The sequence below is a fragment of the Marmota monax genome, unplaced genomic scaffold (genome assembly GCF_021218885.2).
Source record: "Marmota monax isolate L192 unplaced genomic scaffold, Marmota_monax_Labrador192_F-V1.1 WCK01_AAM20220418_F8-fsc00121, whole genome shotgun sequence".
Classification (NCBI taxonomy): Eukaryota; Metazoa; Chordata; class Mammalia; order Rodentia; family Sciuridae; genus Marmota; species Marmota monax.
The window spans coordinates 989,783-1,008,311 of NW_026693351.1; the positions used below are offsets into that span (position 1 = coordinate 989,783).

Genomic DNA, 18,529 nt, shown 5'->3' on the forward strand with positions numbered 1-18,529 from the left:
TCACAGGGCCCGGGAGCGTGACTTTCCACCGGCTGCTGGGATTACTCGGTCCCTGACTCCCCATAGCTGGAATCTACCCCAGCATTCAGCCCTAACACGCCAAGTCCCCCTGCCTTGGGGACTGCTGGCTTGCGTGCACCAGCTCTGTCTGTGGGCCAAGATGCCTACCACCCACCAGGATCACAGAGCATGGGTGGGTCAGCCATGCTCGGAAGTGGGTGAGCTGCTGTGGCTGAGCTGCTGGGGGCTGGCACCCATATTCTCAGCAACGCTGGGCAGTGTCCTATTTCAGGCTCCTTGGCAGGGCCCAGGGGATGTCTGGAAAAGAAGCCCCATTCTCCGAAGCCCCAGCCTCGCTGCTCTGGGCTCTCTTTCTCCCTATGCTGGGACTTCATGCCAGGGTGGGTGGGTGGGGCGGGCCTGTGTGTCCTCACCAGGGCATCGATGCAGAGCGAGTGTGGCCCGAGGCCCCACCGGCAAACAGAAACAGCTCCATAAAGCTCTGCTGCCCGGAATCCAAGCTCCTCTCCGGGGTTTCTCTTTGTTGGTTTCTTGTTCTGTTTCGTATGTGAAACGGCCCTTTTGAAGCTTTCACCCCATTTTCCAGACATCCACGTAGAAACCGCCAGAAATCAAGTCCTTCCCAAAATGGACCAAGAGGGTTTGCGTTTTCGGAGACGTAGAGCGAGTTCTTTGGGAAAATACTGGAGCCCCCTCCCTAGATTGGAGCCCCGTTCATTTTCTGTGTCACTCTGCACTTGCCTTTGCATCTGGACAGGAGGCTGTCCCCTGGAGGGGGGTCTGCAAACAGGAGCGTGGCCTTCATCCCCTGTTCCTGGGTCTGGGTTGCATTCCCATCTTTAATCAATGGTCTCTAATCGTGGGTCTCTTATGGCCCAGGGTGGGCAGCTGGAGATCCAGGACCACTTGGTCAGGACCCTCAGTGGGGACAGTGGCTGCAAACCCATGACAACTGCCACACCAGAGGTATGCCAGGTGGACCCCACCTTTCTCAAGGTCCACCCAGAGCCCTCACAGGCAGAGTGCGTGAGTCCCTGTGAGACCATAATCGCACCGAGCCTGCCAGGGTGCTGGCCCATGCAGGGACCTCTGGGGGTACAGAAAGTAAATAGTGACCACAGGCCAGAGACAGTACAAGGGGCACTGTGGGGGGAGTGGGGAGGGAAAGAATCCATTCACCCTGCTGGGGCAATCTGAGAAGAATTCCTGCAAGAGGGGGCACCTGAGACCACCCAGACTCTGACAGGGGAATGGAAAGGAGGCTGTGAGTGGTACAGTCTTTGTGCTCTGAACCAGGAGAATGGGTGAGAGAAGGACAAGTCTGTCAGGGATTTGCTATAGCATCTGGAGGTTCAAGGTCTGAACTGCTGGCTGGGTAGGAGGAGAATGGGAGGGGAAAACCATAGGGAAATATCCAGAATCTGAATCATGTGGCCAGAGGAATGTCTCCTCCAAACTTGCCATCCAGCATGGGAAGAGACCAGTCACGAACGGAGTGAGGTTATTTGCAACACATAAGACTAGAACGGAACACGTATCCTTAATATATAAAATGCATGTTCAAATAAATAGGAAAAAAAAGAACTCCATTGAAAGATGGGCAAATTAGCAAAATAGATATTCATAAGAAGGAAACATTAGAAAATAAACATATTAAATCAACATATGAAAATGTCAACGAGATCACCGTGGCAATAAGGATGTAAAACAATCCCGGTTCTCAAACCCTCCTAGTGGGAGCGAGTGTTGGCAAAGATCTGGCTACATCTGGGAGAGTTCCAACAGACCCTGTGACTCAGCAATTCCATTCCCTGACAGGGATTTAGTCTAAAGAACCCACCACTCCGGGAGCCCAGAGGATGGCGGGAGAATGTTCCAGAAGTAATGCTCAAAACAGCAAAGACACAGATGCTCCCAAAGGCCGGTCAACAGGCGGCTTCAGAGCAGTAAGAACAAATGAATGAAGAGCCCACGTGTTCAATGGGTAAACCGCCAGAACATAATGCAGCATGTGCAAAGCCAGTTCCCAGAGCATACACCGGCACTGATTTTATTTATATAATGCACAATATATATAATGATGCATTGTTAGGGAAGTAAGACAGAAGAGAAAATGTCATGGAGGTAAGGGCATGGCTAACCCAGAGAATGGTCCAGGGACAGACCCAGGGCAGGGGCTTCCAAGGTACCTTAGGCCGGGCAGGTCCGAGGGTGTATGTGTCGAGGGTGTATGTGTCGTGTTTACCTGTACATCTTAAGGAAGCCTTTGCTATTCTTTGTAGCATCCCGAAGATTTGTTAAGACCAAAGGCTGAATGGAAGCCGGCATCTCAGCTGGCTGAGCGGACAGGGATTCAGCAGAGTGACCACAGGGTGAGGTGGCCAACTCCTGTGGGCTACTAGAAAGCATTTCAGAAATCCATGGTTGTCCCCAGATCACCCAGAGGGCCCAGGGTGGCTACAACTTGTGTCTGCTGCTCAGACTGCCCCAGGCCAGGGCTGGCCCTCTTGGGCAGGCCTGCTCTGCGACAGACGCACATCTGTATATACATCCAGGCCGCCTGACCCTCCGCTCACCCGCTCCCATTCCAGACCCAGCCGAGCCCCCAGCCTTCACCCGAGCCCCCAGCCTTCACCCGTCACTCCCTCCACAGAGCTGTAATAGAGAAATCAACGTTTTAGGCTGACGAAGTGCAGATTTCTTACTAAGTAAACACTGATGTTTGGGTAGGGAAATTAGGTTTTAAAATTGCGCATACAAAGGAGGCCATACAGATGGACTTGGTTAGGGTGAGCCCACAGTTAACGGTGGTTCCTTCAACGACCCCCCCCCCCCCCCCCCCGCCTTTAACCCATCCCCCACCCCAGCAGGACAGGAGGACCAGTTTCAAACATAAAAATCCAAAAGCATAAGAGGAACCTATTGGAGAGGCTTTTTCCCCCAGCAAAAGGGTGACTTGTAAGGAGTGGGGGTGGGGGATCCTGAAGGTGGTCTTGGACTTGCTCCATGGGTCCAAGGACACGGCTAGGCTGGGAATGACATCTCAGGGTAGCTGGGCTGGTTGGGTTAGGCCTTCTCCAGGTGACCCGGGCACTGGTTAACCTCTGGGCATGTGGGATCTTGGACTGTAACAGGAGCCGCCCTTGGCTGAGCACTATTGAGCCGAGAATCTTCCAGAAAGAGAATGCCTGAAAGTCATGGGTAGGAACTAGACGAGCAGGGGTCTGGGTAGTGGGAAGGAGCCGTCAGGGGAAGAGGGGCTTTGCTAGCCTTCCCCAGGGGCCTGGGATTAAGCGGTGAGAGAGGGCTGGTGTGGATGGTGGTCTAGACACAGGCAACCCCTCTACAGTGAGAATTCTTAAACTCTGGCCTCGCCTGCCAAAGCGCCGTGTGGAATTTCCTTTCCTGTGTGGCTGTCAAAAACGAGATGGATAATCCGGAATAGTTTAGATAAACCTCCTCACAGAGCTGGGGGAGCTGCCAGGCGCCCATGAGCGCGTGCTTGGAAAAGCTGCCCCTTCTCAGAGGCACCAGCATCTGCCGGGGAGCAGAGGCCCCTTGCTACGGCAGGGGTGCCCCCTGGGCTGGGCCGGGGGAGAGGCAGGCTTCCCGTTGATTAAATACATCCCGTTCCTGGTCTCCCGTGTTTTGGGCTCCCTCAGCCCCTCTGGCCACTCTGCCATGGCCCAATTTCTGCTTCCTTTCCAGCCAGACCATCTCTGTGGACAGTTTGTGCCTCTCTGGGCTATGTCCTCACTCCCTGGGCACGAGGAATGGCACATCATAGGTATGGGAGGGGATGACCATGCACTTAGGACGCCTCCGCTGAATTAAATAACAATTTATCTCTTTCTACTCTGTTGGGTGGGACAGGCCACGATCACATCTCAGAAGTACAGCTTTGGAGGGACAGGAGGACGGGGCTCCCACAGGAACAACCTAGTCTTCTTCCTGGGCACAGGGACACGGTCGATGCTGGCCACCAGCCTTTTCCAAGCACAAGGGCTCAGGAACAGCCCAGAGACTACACCTTTCCTCAATGTGTTAACTGAGGCTGGTAGGGGTGGCCCCTGGGACACAGATAAATCTAGCAACAATGAACTGGGCTGCATGAATGAATGCACTCTGGGCACTAGCCTAGGCTCTGTCACTGAGGGGACCCTTGGACCTGTGTAGTCTAAAAGGACTCCCTACCTTGAAGGCTGATCCACCTACATCCTGGGGGTGTGGAAGGCAAATGTCCAAGAAAGCCCCAAGGACAAGAGAGGAGTCAGAGGGTCACTTCCTGACCCTTGCAGGACCCACCAGCCGCTAGCACCTCTCTGCAGCTGCTGGGCACACTCTCCCCCAGTGCAGACCTATCTCTATAAATCAAGATTTGCTTCACTCCCCGTGGGCCCTGCACTTAGCTGACCACACGGGGCGTTCTCCAAAGCCCAGAGCCAGGCAGCTCCTCTTGGGCGAGGGGCAGGCACTCAGCAAAGATCAAAGACCAGGCCGCCTTATCAGACACGCTCCTCATTAAACTTTTATAGGCCAGATTCCATTATAAATGAGCTGTCTGTCCCTGGTGCTGGGAAACTGACACTCTCAGCCGGGGGCCGCTGTAATGGGGGGCACCCCTAGGGTCACACTGCCTGGGTTCAAATCCCAGATGTGCCACTGACTAGGAATGCGTCGCTGGAAAAGCAGTAAGCCGTCCTCTGCCTCAATGTCCCCACCCATGAATGGGGAATCGCCTCTCAGGGCGGGTGACGTAATGTGAGAAGAGCTTATATCATGATAGAAGGTACTAAGGCTCCTTAGCTGGGCTGACACCAGGGTCCCTGGGTCCAGAGAGGTCAAGGGCCCACCTGATGGGGCCTCTCCAGGTTGTTCATCCTGTGTTGAGGCAGGTTCCATATCCATGTGTCACTCGGCCATCTGGCGGTCACGGGGGAAGGACATGCGGCCCACACACTAGATTAGGCTTTCTGGGCTTCCTCTCTACCTCACTCCAGTCCCCTGAAGAAGTTCTTAAGTGGTCAGCCATAGTTAGGTTTTTGTTTTTGGTTCTTTTTAGTTATACATGACCATAGAATTCATTCTGAGATCATGATACACAGCAGGTGAAGCCAGGGGACAGACCCTTGGTGGGTGACCTGGGTCCACCCAGCATCTCAGCCCAGGAGGCAGGCCGACATGCCCTTGAGAAAACTCCTCCTTCCACGAGGCTCTGGAAAGAACACGCATGTTTGCAGAGGGAGGAGAAGGTTCTTCGAGAAACACAAACAGAGCCAATCCTCTCTAAACCGTCAACTGGTGTCCTGAGCCAAGAATGAAGAAAATATCCAAATTTCTTTCGGCCCGAACCCCCGCCTTCCGTGAATGGCTGGGGACAGAGTCATAAGGTCCCGGGACGGGCCGGTGCTGGTGAATCACAGGCTGAGCGGGCGGCCGTGTTTATGAATTTCACGACGAGCCGGTGCCGACTTTATGGAACACTGACCTTGGAAAAGGCCATCTTCCAATCCCCCAGACTGGAAAGTCCTGAGCTCAGCCCAGCAAGAGCAAAGAGCTACTTTTTAAAGGGCAGGCACACCAACGTAGGGCTAAATGGCCCCATTAACACGCCCTGGCTGGGATGAAGAGGGGACTGGATTCTTAACTGCGTTCTCAGGGGACTCTGGGGAGTGTGCACCACACGTGACTGGGGGTACAGAGGACGGGAGGAGGCGGCCCCCACACCCACCAGCTGGCATTCCCTCTGTCCTTCACGTACCTGGGCCAGTGTGTTGGCTATTCATGACATATAGCTACAACCCAGAGCCATCTGTCCCTAGCAAGAGCCCCCTCCTCTCTCCTTATTCATGCAGGGTGGCCTTGGGCCTTGATGGTCAATGCCATGCAAGCCAAGTCCAGCTCAGGTTCAAGTGATCCGCAGGGAGCAATTAGCCGTGGCCAGGCCTCTCATCCATGCTAGCGCTATGAATCCAACGAAGCCAATGCACAGCCCTGGGCTTCTTGGCCAGATGTTGAACAAGCAGGGTGGCCTCTAGGGGTCCCCAACTAGGACCTATGGGTGCTTGTGAATAAGCCAGATTCCCAGGCCTCACTCTAGCCCAAGGATTCAGAGCTTTGTGGGCTGGAGCACGGGAGTGAGCATCCTTAAGTCACACCCAAATTGCTCAGGTCCACGGGCAGGTTTGGGGCTGCTGCGTGTGACAGTGTTCTAAGCCCTTCTGGGCTGAAGGCAGCTGGAGTTGGTCTTTTCTGAAGCCTATGGCAGGGCAGGGCAGGGCAGGCCTAGGCTCGACCCACCAAGCCACATCAAGAGCTGAAGATCAACCCTGAGCCAGGAACATGGGACTTCCATTGCTCCTTCCAGGACACAAGTTCATTCTGGCCAAGTCAGCCGGGACTCATCACATACCAGGACATGGGTGCAGAGGGGCAGGGTGTGCGTGTCTAGAAGCGAGCCACCATCAGGGCTGGGCTGCGTGGTGGCCCCTCAGCAGCCTGAACTTGGAGAGTGGGGTTGCCAACCTGGCCCTGCGCCTCGTCTTCGTGGGGCTACTAGAACTTGCTGGCAGGTCTCCTCGCCATGTTCTCTGTCCTTCTGTCCATCCCTTAACTGTTCTACAGTTTCCCTAAAAATAAATCTGGCTCTCCTTCCTGTTCCTGGGAGCCAAAGGAGGACATCCAATCTTTCCTCCCTCAACGGTAACTTCTTGGCCTCATTTCCCACCATCTTACATCCCAGCCATTAGATGGTCTCTTGGTTTTGCCCCACACGGCCCACAGCCTGCAACGAATCTCCGTCTTTAGAACAGGCAAGCAGGGAGACCAGCAGTACCAATACGAACCACCAACCTCTCTATTGAAGGCTTGCGGACTGTTCTCAATGCTTCCCCCAGAGGGTCCTATTTTACTCTCAGAATATTTCAGTTGGTTGTGTTATCTGGATTATCTGTGAGATCTGGCCCCTTCACCGATGAAGAAATTGAACTTGGTTAATTTGTTAATTTCTGTCAATCTGCTCTCCCACAGCTGGTGGATTCAGCTCGAGGTTCAAGTGCAGCCAGCCCAGCAGGCTCTGGGGCACTGAGTGGAGCGCTTCTGTGGGCACAGGGGAGGCACGAGGGGCCAGCCCTAGAGCCTGCACACCCTGGGGTGCCCCATCCCTAGAGATCTCAGGATCCTGAGAGCCCTGGGGAGAGGTCTTGATGCCCAAGCAGTGGGGGGCAGGAGGGGACAAGGGCAGACTGGTGGGCGCACCCTTGATACTCCCAGCAGCAGGCAGAGGCTCAGACTTGTGACAAGAGATGACGCTGGACCTCATTTGCTGTGTAACATTTGTGTAATTAGACACACTTGATGCCAGCAAAGAGAAGCAGGCCACAACATGGGCTTGATGGATCGGGGGCTCCACCAGGCTCCGACCACGTTAATCAAGGCAGCCAGAGCCACGGGGCCATGTTCTAGGAGGCTCTATGCGGTTCCCACCTGAGGCACTGAGGGGAGGGCAGGGGAGGAGCTGGGCTCTGCAGAGCTCAGGGCCAGTCCCCGAAGCTTTCACTGTCTCACCCTTTGGCCTGAGTGGGACCCAACTATCCCAAGGAGGCCGGCCCCAGCAGGACAGGGTCAATGGGGGCTTGAGCAGACAACCCCTTCCTGTCTTGGGGAGGGGAGCTGTACCTGAGAGACTGCTCTCCCCAGATGCCCACCTTGCAGGCACCCTGTGGGAAGCCACAACCCCTCTCTGAGCTTCAGGGCTGTATCTGCAAGACCAAGCTTCTAACCCCATCTCCCGGGGCAACCGGGAAGATTAATATGCACATCAGGCTCACGGCGGTGCCTGCTGCAGATCTGTGCAAAATGCTCAACACCCTTTATGCTACTGGATGGAGCCAGACTCCTCGCTAGGGTCTGGTGATCCCAAGTGTACCAGGTAATGGTCCCCCAGGATGACCATGTCCTAATCCTCACAGCCTGTATTACCCTCAATAGCAAAAGGGACTTTGCAGTGTTAAGGATCTTGAGATGGAAGGATGATCCTGGATAGCTGGGTGGGCCTTAAAAACAATCGCAAAGCCTGATGAGAGAGAGGCAGAGAGAAAACTGCTTCAGAAGAAGAAATGAGAAGACAAAGAGAAGAAAAGGTGGTACGATGTGACCTCAGGGTTGCAAGCCAAGGAATGCAGGAGGTGTCCACAACTAGCAAAGCTAAAGAAACAGATTCTCCTCATCAGCCCCCAAGAGGAACCAACACTTGATTTTAGCTCCATCAGAGTGAGTTTGAGTTTCTGGCCTTCCGAACACTGTGATTATACATTTGTATTGGTTTAAGCCACTCAGTTGGTGACAATTTGTTTTAGCAGCCACTAATAACTCATACTACCATTCAATCTAGAGAAACAATTTGTTTTAGCAGCTACTAATAACTCATACTACCATTCAATCCAGGCTGCCAGTGGCCACCATGAGCTTTCTCCTGCCCCAGGCTCTGTTGGCACTCTGTCTTCCCTGGCCAGGAAGGAAGCAGGTCCAGACATGGCATCTGACTGTCCAACCCAGCACCAGAGAAAGGCAAAGCCCAGAAAGAAGCCCCAGCCCATGGCCACCTGCCTGCCTAGTGAGTGTCGGCACAGAGGGACTTCTCATTCAGTGGCAGGGCTCTGTCTACAATCAGAGCATTTCAAGACCCAGGCTTCAGAGCATTTACCTGAGAACACATTAAACAGATTGTGGATCCCACCCCAGAGACCTCTCAGCATTGTCACATTTCCTGCCCAACAATGGGACCATGTGCAAGCGACACTTGGCTTGCTGTGCCCAGGATCGGTGCCCCTGAGCCAGCCACACATTTCTCAAGAGCAGGAAAATCAGCAGCACAAACTCCATCCCAGGTTGGAACTGAGCTCCTAGGATTTTCAGATGCCACCAAATGTTCAATTTTCAGGTGATTCAACTAGTTCCAAACATTCGCACTTTCCAGAAGCTGCTTGGAACTGGAGCGTCCCTGGAAGGGATCAGAGGATGGTAATGACCCCATCACCTACAGGTGCACTGAAGCAGATCCTAGTCATTCAAGGACCACGTACATACATCAAAAAAGCATGGTAAGTTTCCAATATGTCAAAAGGACACACAGGACCATTGGAAAAGACTCCCAATGGCCAAACGTAGGACAGTCTGAACAATACAATAAATACTGAAGTAGAGTATTATCCATAGAATAATATGCATATCCATGTGTCCAATGAATAATCAAATAAAGAAAACATGGGAGGAAGGACAGTTCTTCCTTACAGTAGAATTCCCATCAATACACACAGATGGAGCAACGGAAACAGAACACCCTGTGCCAAACACTAATCATTACAGTTTCTGGCAAGAATCTTTCATGGATATTTAAGTACGTGCATAAAAGTGATAAGAAATGGGGTATACACACAGTCCCCAAGTATTGTCCAGCCAGACACTTAACAACTACAAAGGTAACAACTTTAAAGCAGATCATCCCGAAGACACTGCCTTAAGCAAATGACCCACATTTCCGGTGCCTCCTGATACCATGTGCTGTAAAGCACACACAACATCACTTTTACGATATTATTTCCTCCAAATGCATCATCTGAACAAAACTGTGAGCAATATCAGCTTAACCCAAACTGAGAGGCATATGCAGTAACTGGTCCACATTCTTCAAAAGTGTCAAAGTCATAAAAGACAAAGAGGGATGCCAGATCCATCCAGACGAAAGATGGTGAAGAATGTACAATCACCAAAGGCAATGGGGGACCTAGGGCTGGCTTCCGAACCAGGAAAAAAGACGTTCGTGGGCACCCAGCCACAAGTGGATAAAAGGGGTAGGTTCGTGCACAGCCTTGTGTCAGTCTTTGGTTATGTAAGATGTTTACATTTAAAGAGCCAGATGGAGTGCATACAGGAAATCCTTTATGATTTTTTGCAACTGCTTTTGCATGTCTGGACTTATTTCAAAGTAAAATATTAAAAAGTAAAATATATATATTTTTAGAAAAGAAAATAAAAAGTCCCAGGTTTGTTCCATCCTGGGGAAGCAATAGGTTTCCCCAAACAGGTGACATCGAGGGCTGGCTGTGTACTTCTTGGGCACAACCCTTGGAATGTAGGGAGCATTCAGCAAATGCCTCTTGACTTCATTCCGACAGGAGATGGGAGAGGTAGGAGGACTTGCCTCCATGAGGTGCCACACGTGGAGAGGGCTGTCCACTCAAGTAGCATTGACCTGCTGCATGTCAGCTGTCAGAAGTCCAAGGGATGCTCAGAGCCTGCTGGAAGGCAGCTATGCAAGCGGCTCACTCTGGGGTGATAGTGTCGAGGGAACCAGCATGGGGCCCCACTCAATGTGGGGGACCCAGTAACCCCTGCAGGAAGTGACTCCAGAGCTGAGGCTTAGAGGTGGTCAGGTGAAAGGGATCTTCTAGATGGGATGGGCAAGCCGGAGCATGGCAGAGATGGGAGGCAGGAGGTGTGTGTTGGAACCAGGTAAGGTGACTAGAGGGGTGTGGTCAGCAGGGCCTTCAGGGCCAGTTGATCCTTCATAGAAGCTCCCCTTACAGGTAGGAGTGGGGACAGTGGAGACATTGGCACCTCTCTTGTAGAAGAAGAATGAATGGGGTAGAGAGGTACCGAGCCTCGAGTCATAAAGACCAAGAAAACTGACATGAACCAGGGGCTTAGAGGTCCCAGGTGGGAATGGACAGGAGCAGGGCTGGACTTACTGAGACATGCCCCTTTGACCTGGAGATCTCAAGGCCGGGAAATAGGAAGAGACCCCAGAGCATTGCTTTGAGCTTGCTCTTATGGCTGGGTGCCCACGAAACATACTGTCCCAAGTGGAAGAGTTGAGATAGTAAAAGGGAGTCCTCTGAAGGTTCTGTTGGGACAGCACATATCCAAGGTCACCTTCCTCATCCAGGTTTTTGAGCCAGGAGGGGACTCACGTCGTGGCTGGGTAAAGCAGGGAGGTCCCCTAAGGAAGTCTATAGAGTCTGGGAAAGAATGTCGGGAGGTGAGCCGAGCGTCCTTCTCAGGAGGCACCAGAAGGGTGGCTGGTGCGCACGTACCTCCCGCTCATGGGTGGCAAAGGTGCATGCCCACTGGGGACTGCACAGAGCAGGAACTCCACAAAGGAGGACAGAGGCAAGAATTGACAGCTGAGACTGCTGGGGAGGGGGCCTCCGTGGAGCAGAGGGGCCGAGGCAGGACTTACCCGTGCACGCTGTGGACAGAGTGAGGTTCGTAATGGTACCTTCCCTCTTGATGTCGCATGTCAATCGGCAAAGGTGCATGGAATGGCGGCAAGAGGTGCTGTGGCACTGCGGAGGGGGAGAGAGAGAGAGAGGACTTCAAAAACTTTTCCCCTCCCTCGAAAAGCAATGTTCAAAGGGCTTTAAGCTCGATGAATTTCAGAGCAAGAGTAGCCAGGACAAGGGGTTGCGTGGTGCCCGTGCTATCACACACCCACCGAGGGGGATGAATAAATAATCAAAGTCGGCCCGAGAATCCTACATCTTCCACATAAAAGATCCCCAACCGCGCTCTTGACAAAGACAAGCAGCTCAGCGCTCTTTGAACTCGGGGAGATTACAGGCAGGGCCACGAAACCAGGCTCAGCCCGCAAATCAGGGCTGACAGAGTTGACAGGCTCCAACTCCGCCGGCCTCTGCCCACCCCGGCCCCGGCTGCGTGTGGCGCTAGCAGCAGCACCGGGTGACAACATCTGGATGCTGCCACGCACTCACACAGGCTGGAGACGTTTACCTAGGACCATCTGCGGAGGGAGGGCCTGCTCCAAGGGGACAGCCAGGCTCAGGAAGGGCCACATCCCACCCACCTGCTTGCTGCCTGACCCATCTTGTGGGCAGCATAGCGCAGACGTCTGTGTGGATCTGTTCATTTTCCAGCTCTTAATATTAATTATCGACCCGCGCGTCCTGGCGGGGCCTGCAGGATTGAGATCGCCAACACGTGCGTGTCAGTCTGCAGAGCTGAGTCAGCCTGCTGTCTGCCTTTGGCCTGTGCTCAACAAATCATCATGATAATTGTAGGATGCTCTTTGCTTATTTAAAAAAAAATGCCTGGGTATACCCTGGAGGCAAACATAATTATAGGCTTTAGGGAAACAGGGCTCTTTAAAAAGTAGTTAGACTGGGAAAGGAGAGATTTCTCAGTTGACTTTCCCTCAGTCTGAAGGCCACAGGCCAGCGGAGCCGTGTTGAGTCTGGATGTCTGAATAATTGAAAGAGATGTGATTGGTCTATTTTTTTTTCTTTTTCTTTTTTGCGTATGTGCAGGTCAGCTGACGACTAGGCATCCCGTAGTAATGTATAAAAATAAGGCTGCCGTTTCTCTGCAAATAGATTCTAACACTGTACTGTAAACACTATAAATTCTTTCCTTGTATTGTGTCATAGTATGTATTAAAACACACATAATATAGAACTTACCATTGTAACCATGTTCAGTGGCATTAAGAACAGTCATATTGCGTAGCCACGGCTACCACCCATTTTTAGAACTTTCTCCTCATCGCCAACTGAGACCCTGTACCCATTAGACCCCAAGTCCCCCTCCCCCACTCCTGGTAGCTGTCATTCTGCCTTCTGTCCCAGTGGATCTGTCTACACTGGGTGCTTCCTATCTGTGGAATCGACAGTACTTGTTCTTTAGTGCTTGGATCATTTCACTGGGCATAATGTCCTCAAGGTCCAACTAAATGGTAGCAAGTGTCACAGTTTCCTTCCTTTTAAAGGCTACATATTATTCCATTATGTGTCGATGACATTTTGTTTGTCCACCATCTGTCAACAGACCCTTGGATTGGACGCTATGGGTTTTTAACGGGAGGAAAGTTTTCTATTGAGTCTCAACTTCACTTTTGATGTATTCAATTTTATTTTCATAATTCCACCATCGTGGTACTTTCCATGGGGACTGTGCTTAAATCAACTTGCCAACATTAGACTCAAGAAGGAAGTGGCCAGTAGGCAGGCAACCAGCCCTCTTGCCTGGCTTTGCTGACTTCTGGGTGCCTCCTCTCCCTCTGACCCCAGTCTCTGAACAGGTGAGCCTGAGAGTGTGACTGTGACTCAGCCACTGTGACAGGACAACCAAGTACTGTGGAGGCCGTGGATCCTGGGAGTCAGAGATGGCCTCCAAGTGAGTGCTTTGCACAAGCCTCAGCACCTGTCCGAGTCTCCATCTGCTCATCTGAACATGGGGAGCGGCGGCTACCTGGAAGGCTGTGCAGGTGCACAAAGCTAATGTGAAGGGGCTTAGCCCGGAGCCTTTGCAGTAAGAGGCACTCAACAAGTGTCACCACTGACAATGACAATTCACCCTAGTGTTTGGAGCACTTAGGGTTCACAAACTGTGAATTTACTTGCTGTGAAGCAAGGGACAAGATGCTCACCCTCCAGGCCCTTGGGAGGCTGGAGAGTCAAGGGCGGGCCAGTCTCCACACCAGGACCACTTGGACTTTCCTACATCTCCAAGCAGGCAGCAGTAAGCAGTGCCCACTTTTTAAATGTACAGGAAAGTGCCTTTAAAAAGAAAATGATGCTAGGATGGAATCCAGGGCTTTGAGCATGCTAGGCAGATGCACTGAGCTACATCCCCTGTCTTAAAAGAGCCTTTAAGAAACAAAACATCACAACACATCCGAGGAGACCAGAATGTAGTATTACTAACAAAATAAAAATTGCTTTCACGAAAATATTTCTGGATGCTTCCCTACACCTCCAGAGGCCTCTGAAGCAGCCCAAGTAGGTGCTACAGTGCCCTTTCACAGATGCAAATGAAGGTCAAGGGTGAGTCAAGGTCTTGCCTAAGGTCACAGCCGGGAAGTGGATCCATTTGCTCCTAGGCTTTTCCCTCTGCCTAGCCACAGGGACACCCCAGGACAACTGCAGGGTGGGTGTCGGCTGATCCCCAGGGTCCTCCCTTCCCGTCTCGCTTACGGACTGTGGTTAACAGATGTATACCCAGCACCCAGCTCTGCTCTCGGTGCTTTGCAGGCACCATCTCCTCACGGTAACCCCAGAAAGCTGCATGAAGCCCAGAACTCCCAGAGGTCATCCCCTCCCCAGCACCCCAGGGTGCCCCATCCTTCCCTGTCTTCCTTCTGCAGAAGCTAAAGAGGACCTCTTAATCCACCAGAACCCAAACCACCCCCAAGTCCTGCTGGGAGCTGAGATGATGCTCTGCTCAGGAGTCAGGATCAATGCGACTTCGGTCCAAAGAGCAGCCAAGAGCCTGAATAGCGTGAGCTCTAGGACTTAACCAGACCTACATACGGAGGGAGGGTGAGGCTGCTCTGCTGCCTGCCCCGCAGGACCATCCTGTGTGTGTGTGTGTGTGTGTGTGTGTGTGTGTGAGAGAGAGAGAGGGGAGAGTGTATGCATACAGTTTGTGTATATGTATGTGTGGGTGGTTTGTGCGTGTGTGCATGTGTATTTGTGGGTATGTGTGTTGTTCCACACATGTGTGTGTATGTGTTGTATATGGATATGTGGTAGGTGTGTGTGCATATATAGTATGTATGCATGTGCTTGTAGGTGTGTGTATGCATACGTTGTAGTGTGTGTTGTGTGTGCATGTGTCATGCTGTGTGTGGTGTGTGCATGTGTATGTTATAGTTTGGATCTGGAATGTCCCCAGGCTCGTGTGTTGAAGTCTTGGTCGCCAGTGCAGCAAGGATCAGAGGTGGGACTTTGGGAAGTGGTGGGTCAGGAGGGCTCTGACCTCATCAATAGACTAATCAATCCATTGATGGGTTCATAATTGAAAGACCTTCTGGGAGATAGTGGAAATTGTTGAGGTGAGGGCTGGATGAAAGGACTGGGCATCTGGGGGTGTGTCCTATGAGGGTATATCTTGTCCCCAGCCCCTTCCTCTCCGTCTCTCTAATTCTCAACTGCCGTGCGGTGAGCAGCTCTGCTCACCATGCCCTTCCCCCTTGCATCAGGTCAAGAAACAATGGAGACAAGTGACCAAGGAATGAAACCTCTGAAACCCTGGGCTAAAACAAAACTTTTCTCCTTTTAAATAAATATTCTCAGGTATTTTGTCACAGTCACAGAAAGCTGACTAACACAGTATATGTGTGTGTTGTTGTTTTGAGTGTGTGTGTGTGGGGGGGGCTAGACCTTCTGGGAAGCAGTATGAGGGACAGCCACCTGGGGGGTCTTGCTATAGCTGGCCTGCTCCCTGCTCCCTGGCAGGTCCCTGGGTGAAGGCTGTGGATTACAGGGAAAGAGGCTTTCTCCTTCTCAGGTAGGGCTCAGGGTGGCTCCTCCCACCAGCCTGGCCTTCTCCAGGCAGGAGCCCCCTCAGCAGGTGCCGGCCATGCTCCGCATCCACCCCTCCCTCACCCTATGCCTCGGCCTCCTCAAGAGGAGCCTGCAGACATGTCAGTGGCTCCTCCTGTCCCGGGTCTCATGGGTTAGGCTGGCCAGCAGCAGGATGACAAAGTCAATGACGTTAGCTGCCTCACGGGGCCTTGCTTATGACACTTCCCTTAATGTCCCCATCCTCCCTGATCTGGGCCCCATTGTTCAGGAAGTAATACTGAGGCTCTGCATGATGAGCCTGACTCCAGGCGAGCGATGACCAGGCAGTATGGAGCCGGCTTCACTGTGTCTCCGTCTAAGTCCCACAAGGTCCCTCAGAGCCCAGCCCCGAGTCTAGCACGCGGCAAGCCCTGGGCAGGTGGGGCCTCTGCTCACCCCAGTGCAGCGCAGCGTTTGCCCCGGATGAACGGACGGATGGTAGGTAAACAGGCAGGGGAGGGAGCGAGGCGTCGACCCGGGGACCTCTTGCTCAGGGCCCTCTGGCTGACCAGAGAGGAGACCTGGCCCACTCGTGTCACCAGTGAAGTCAACCGCAGCTGCCACCGGGATCACCATGCACTCCTGCACGAGGCCCGCAGTCACCATTACCTTATATCAGCACCTGCTGCGTGGCAGGCACTGTTGGTGACAAGGTGGCCGGAACCCCAGCCCAGAGACAGAAGACAGGAGGGACACCCTAGCAAATGCATTTGCACCGTAACCAAGGAGGGGACAAAGCCAAGGACAAGGACGCTGTGAGGGGGTGGGCAACGTGAGGGAGGCAGTGGGGCCTCTCTGGAGGAGAGGGGACTGTGGCAGAGGCAACCGTGACCGCACAGGCCCGGCGGGAGGGAAGAGCCAGCAATGTCAGCATGAAGGCTGATTTGGTTGAAGCAGAGGGATGGGTGGAGGGAGAAGAGGCAGAAGTGAAGTCTGTGGAGGCCGTGGAGGCTGTGGGGAGAGGTCGTGGAGGCCAGGCTCTGGGGAGACCTGGGGAATTTTTTTTTTTCTGAGCACTTTGGGAAAGCCCTGGGAGGCTCTGAGAAGGGGCTCGTCTGCTTTGAGAAACTTTTCATAACAACACACAAGGAGAGTCCAGTGCTGTGGGACAGGGGAGGACATCAGCCAGGAATCCCGCCTGACCCTGTCACTAGGCGACCATGGGGCTTTGGGGAAATCATGGCTCCTCTTTGGGTCCCACATCAGCCCTCTGTACAATAGGGGTGAGCAGCACAATCCTGCTGTCTGAGAGCAGTCACCTTCTTCCTGTAGGAAGGGCTACGCTTGTTCTAGCTGGTGACACCCCGGGGCTGCTGGAGGTATGATATGACAGTGCCCAGTCACTGAGTGGCGCGTGGACAGGGCTAGGGCTTCCTATGTATGATTCACTAACCCAGTGGCCCTTCCAAATGCCACCAGCCCCAGATCCAGTCACCTGAGTCTGGCTGTAAAGGGACAGCCCCCAACACACACACACACACACACACACACACACACACACGAGTCTCTGGAGACCCCGACTTGGACACAGGGCAAACTGAGGGATGCACATGGATATCGGCTCATCTGAGGTCTCAGGACATTTTCACCTAGCATGAATCATCCCCTCGTGCCCTGATGGAAGCTTCCAGAAGTGAACTCTTGGCTCAGAGTCCCCCCCCCCCCCATCAGGCTGAAGATGAGGAAATTCTACTATCACATCCTGAGAGAAGTGGCTACCTGCAGAGGCTCAGAAACCCCCGAGGAACATGGAGCTGAACATAAAGAACTAGAGCCGCCTTCAGGTGACACATGCTCCAGCTCCTTCCACACACTGTTTTTATTGTGGGCTCTTTTTTTTTTTTTTTAAAGAGGAAAATAAATCCAAACTAAATCATGTCCTTCCCGCAGAGGCGGGGAAAACACACACACACACACACACACACACACACCCCATATGCCATTTCAAAGAAATACCTCTCTTTTTAAGTTTCTGAAGAAGAAACTAAGACTGGAATTTTCAGTGCCTCGCCCCTCCCCTGCTGGAAAAAAAAAAAAAAAAAAAAGATTTGTTTTCCTTCCCAGGGGGAAAGACACGCCCTGAGCAGCCCAGGCCATTGCAGTGCTCCTGTACACACCAAATCCTCCTCGGTGGTGGCCAGGGTTGATGATGTCCCCGTGTGAGTGGGGAAGACTCCCAAGGGGGCAAGGACAGCCCTCTCCTGGACGCCCAGCTCAAGTTAATGCCCATGAATAACGACTCCAGAGGGCGGAGGTAGGGTGGGGGGGTCGGCAGGGTTCAGACAAAGAACAGGGAAAACTGGGTGATCCAAAGGTGACCAGGAAGCCCATGGGTCGCAGGAAGAGTTCTTGGGTGAAGCCATGTGTCCCTACAACAGAGACGCTGCCCGCCCCACCCCCACCCCATGGGCTGAGCTTGGAGCACCCCCTCCTCCCACCAGAGGCTGTTCCATGGCTGGAGGAGCCCGAGAGAGACTGGACGGGGTAGGGGGACTGTCCTAGGCTGTCCAGACCCCAGGGACTAAGTCTCCAGATACTACAGTCTCTCTGATCAGGACTGCAGGACGGGGGCTGGGCACAGTGGCACGTGCCTATAATCTCAGTGAACCTGAGGCCTGAGGATGGCAAGTTCAAGGCTCGCCTGGGCAACTTAGCGAGAGACTCTGTCTCAAAATAAAAAATAAAAAGGACTGGAGATGGGGCTCAGTGGTTAAAGCACCCTGGGTTCAATCCCTGGTACCAAGAATAAAATAAAATAAAAATGGCTGAGGATGTAGATCAGCTGGTAGAGTGACTCTGGATTCAATTCCCAGTATTGGAAAAAAAGATAATTTGGGGGATAGAATTAGCTTGGAACAAGTGGCTAGTGGGTGGGCAGCTGGCCTGGGGCTACACAAGAAATGGGATCCTGCAAGAGAAGTGCTGTTACCCAGGTACTGACCCCAGGGAGGTGTGTGGGCAGGAGGCTCTGGATGGGGGACCAGCCCTTGGGCAATACAGGTCTGAATTACCATGGGGCATAAGCACATCTAAGTGCAGCCCACGAGGCCCTGAAAGGGAGCCCAGCGTCAAGGCCAGGACCACCATGCAGAAGGCCCATGCTGTGGCTGTGTTCATGACCAGGAAGGCAGGGAGCCCAGGGGTCCCTG

General features: G+C 52.9%; 1 protein-coding gene across 2 annotated transcripts in view; it reads right to left on the reverse strand.

The window, feature by feature from the left end:
* Gli2 (GLI family zinc finger 2) overlaps window positions 1-18,529 on the reverse strand; it is a 231,100-nt gene that overhangs the window by 40,046 nt on the left and 172,525 nt on the right. For both annotated transcript variants that reach the window (XM_058583261.1, XM_046456889.2), the window contains exon 3: window positions 11,261-11,366. In XM_058583261.1, coding sequence (XP_058439244.1) covers window positions 11,261-11,366 — 106 coding nt within the window. The remainder of the gene's footprint in view (window positions 1-11,260; window positions 11,367-18,529) is intronic.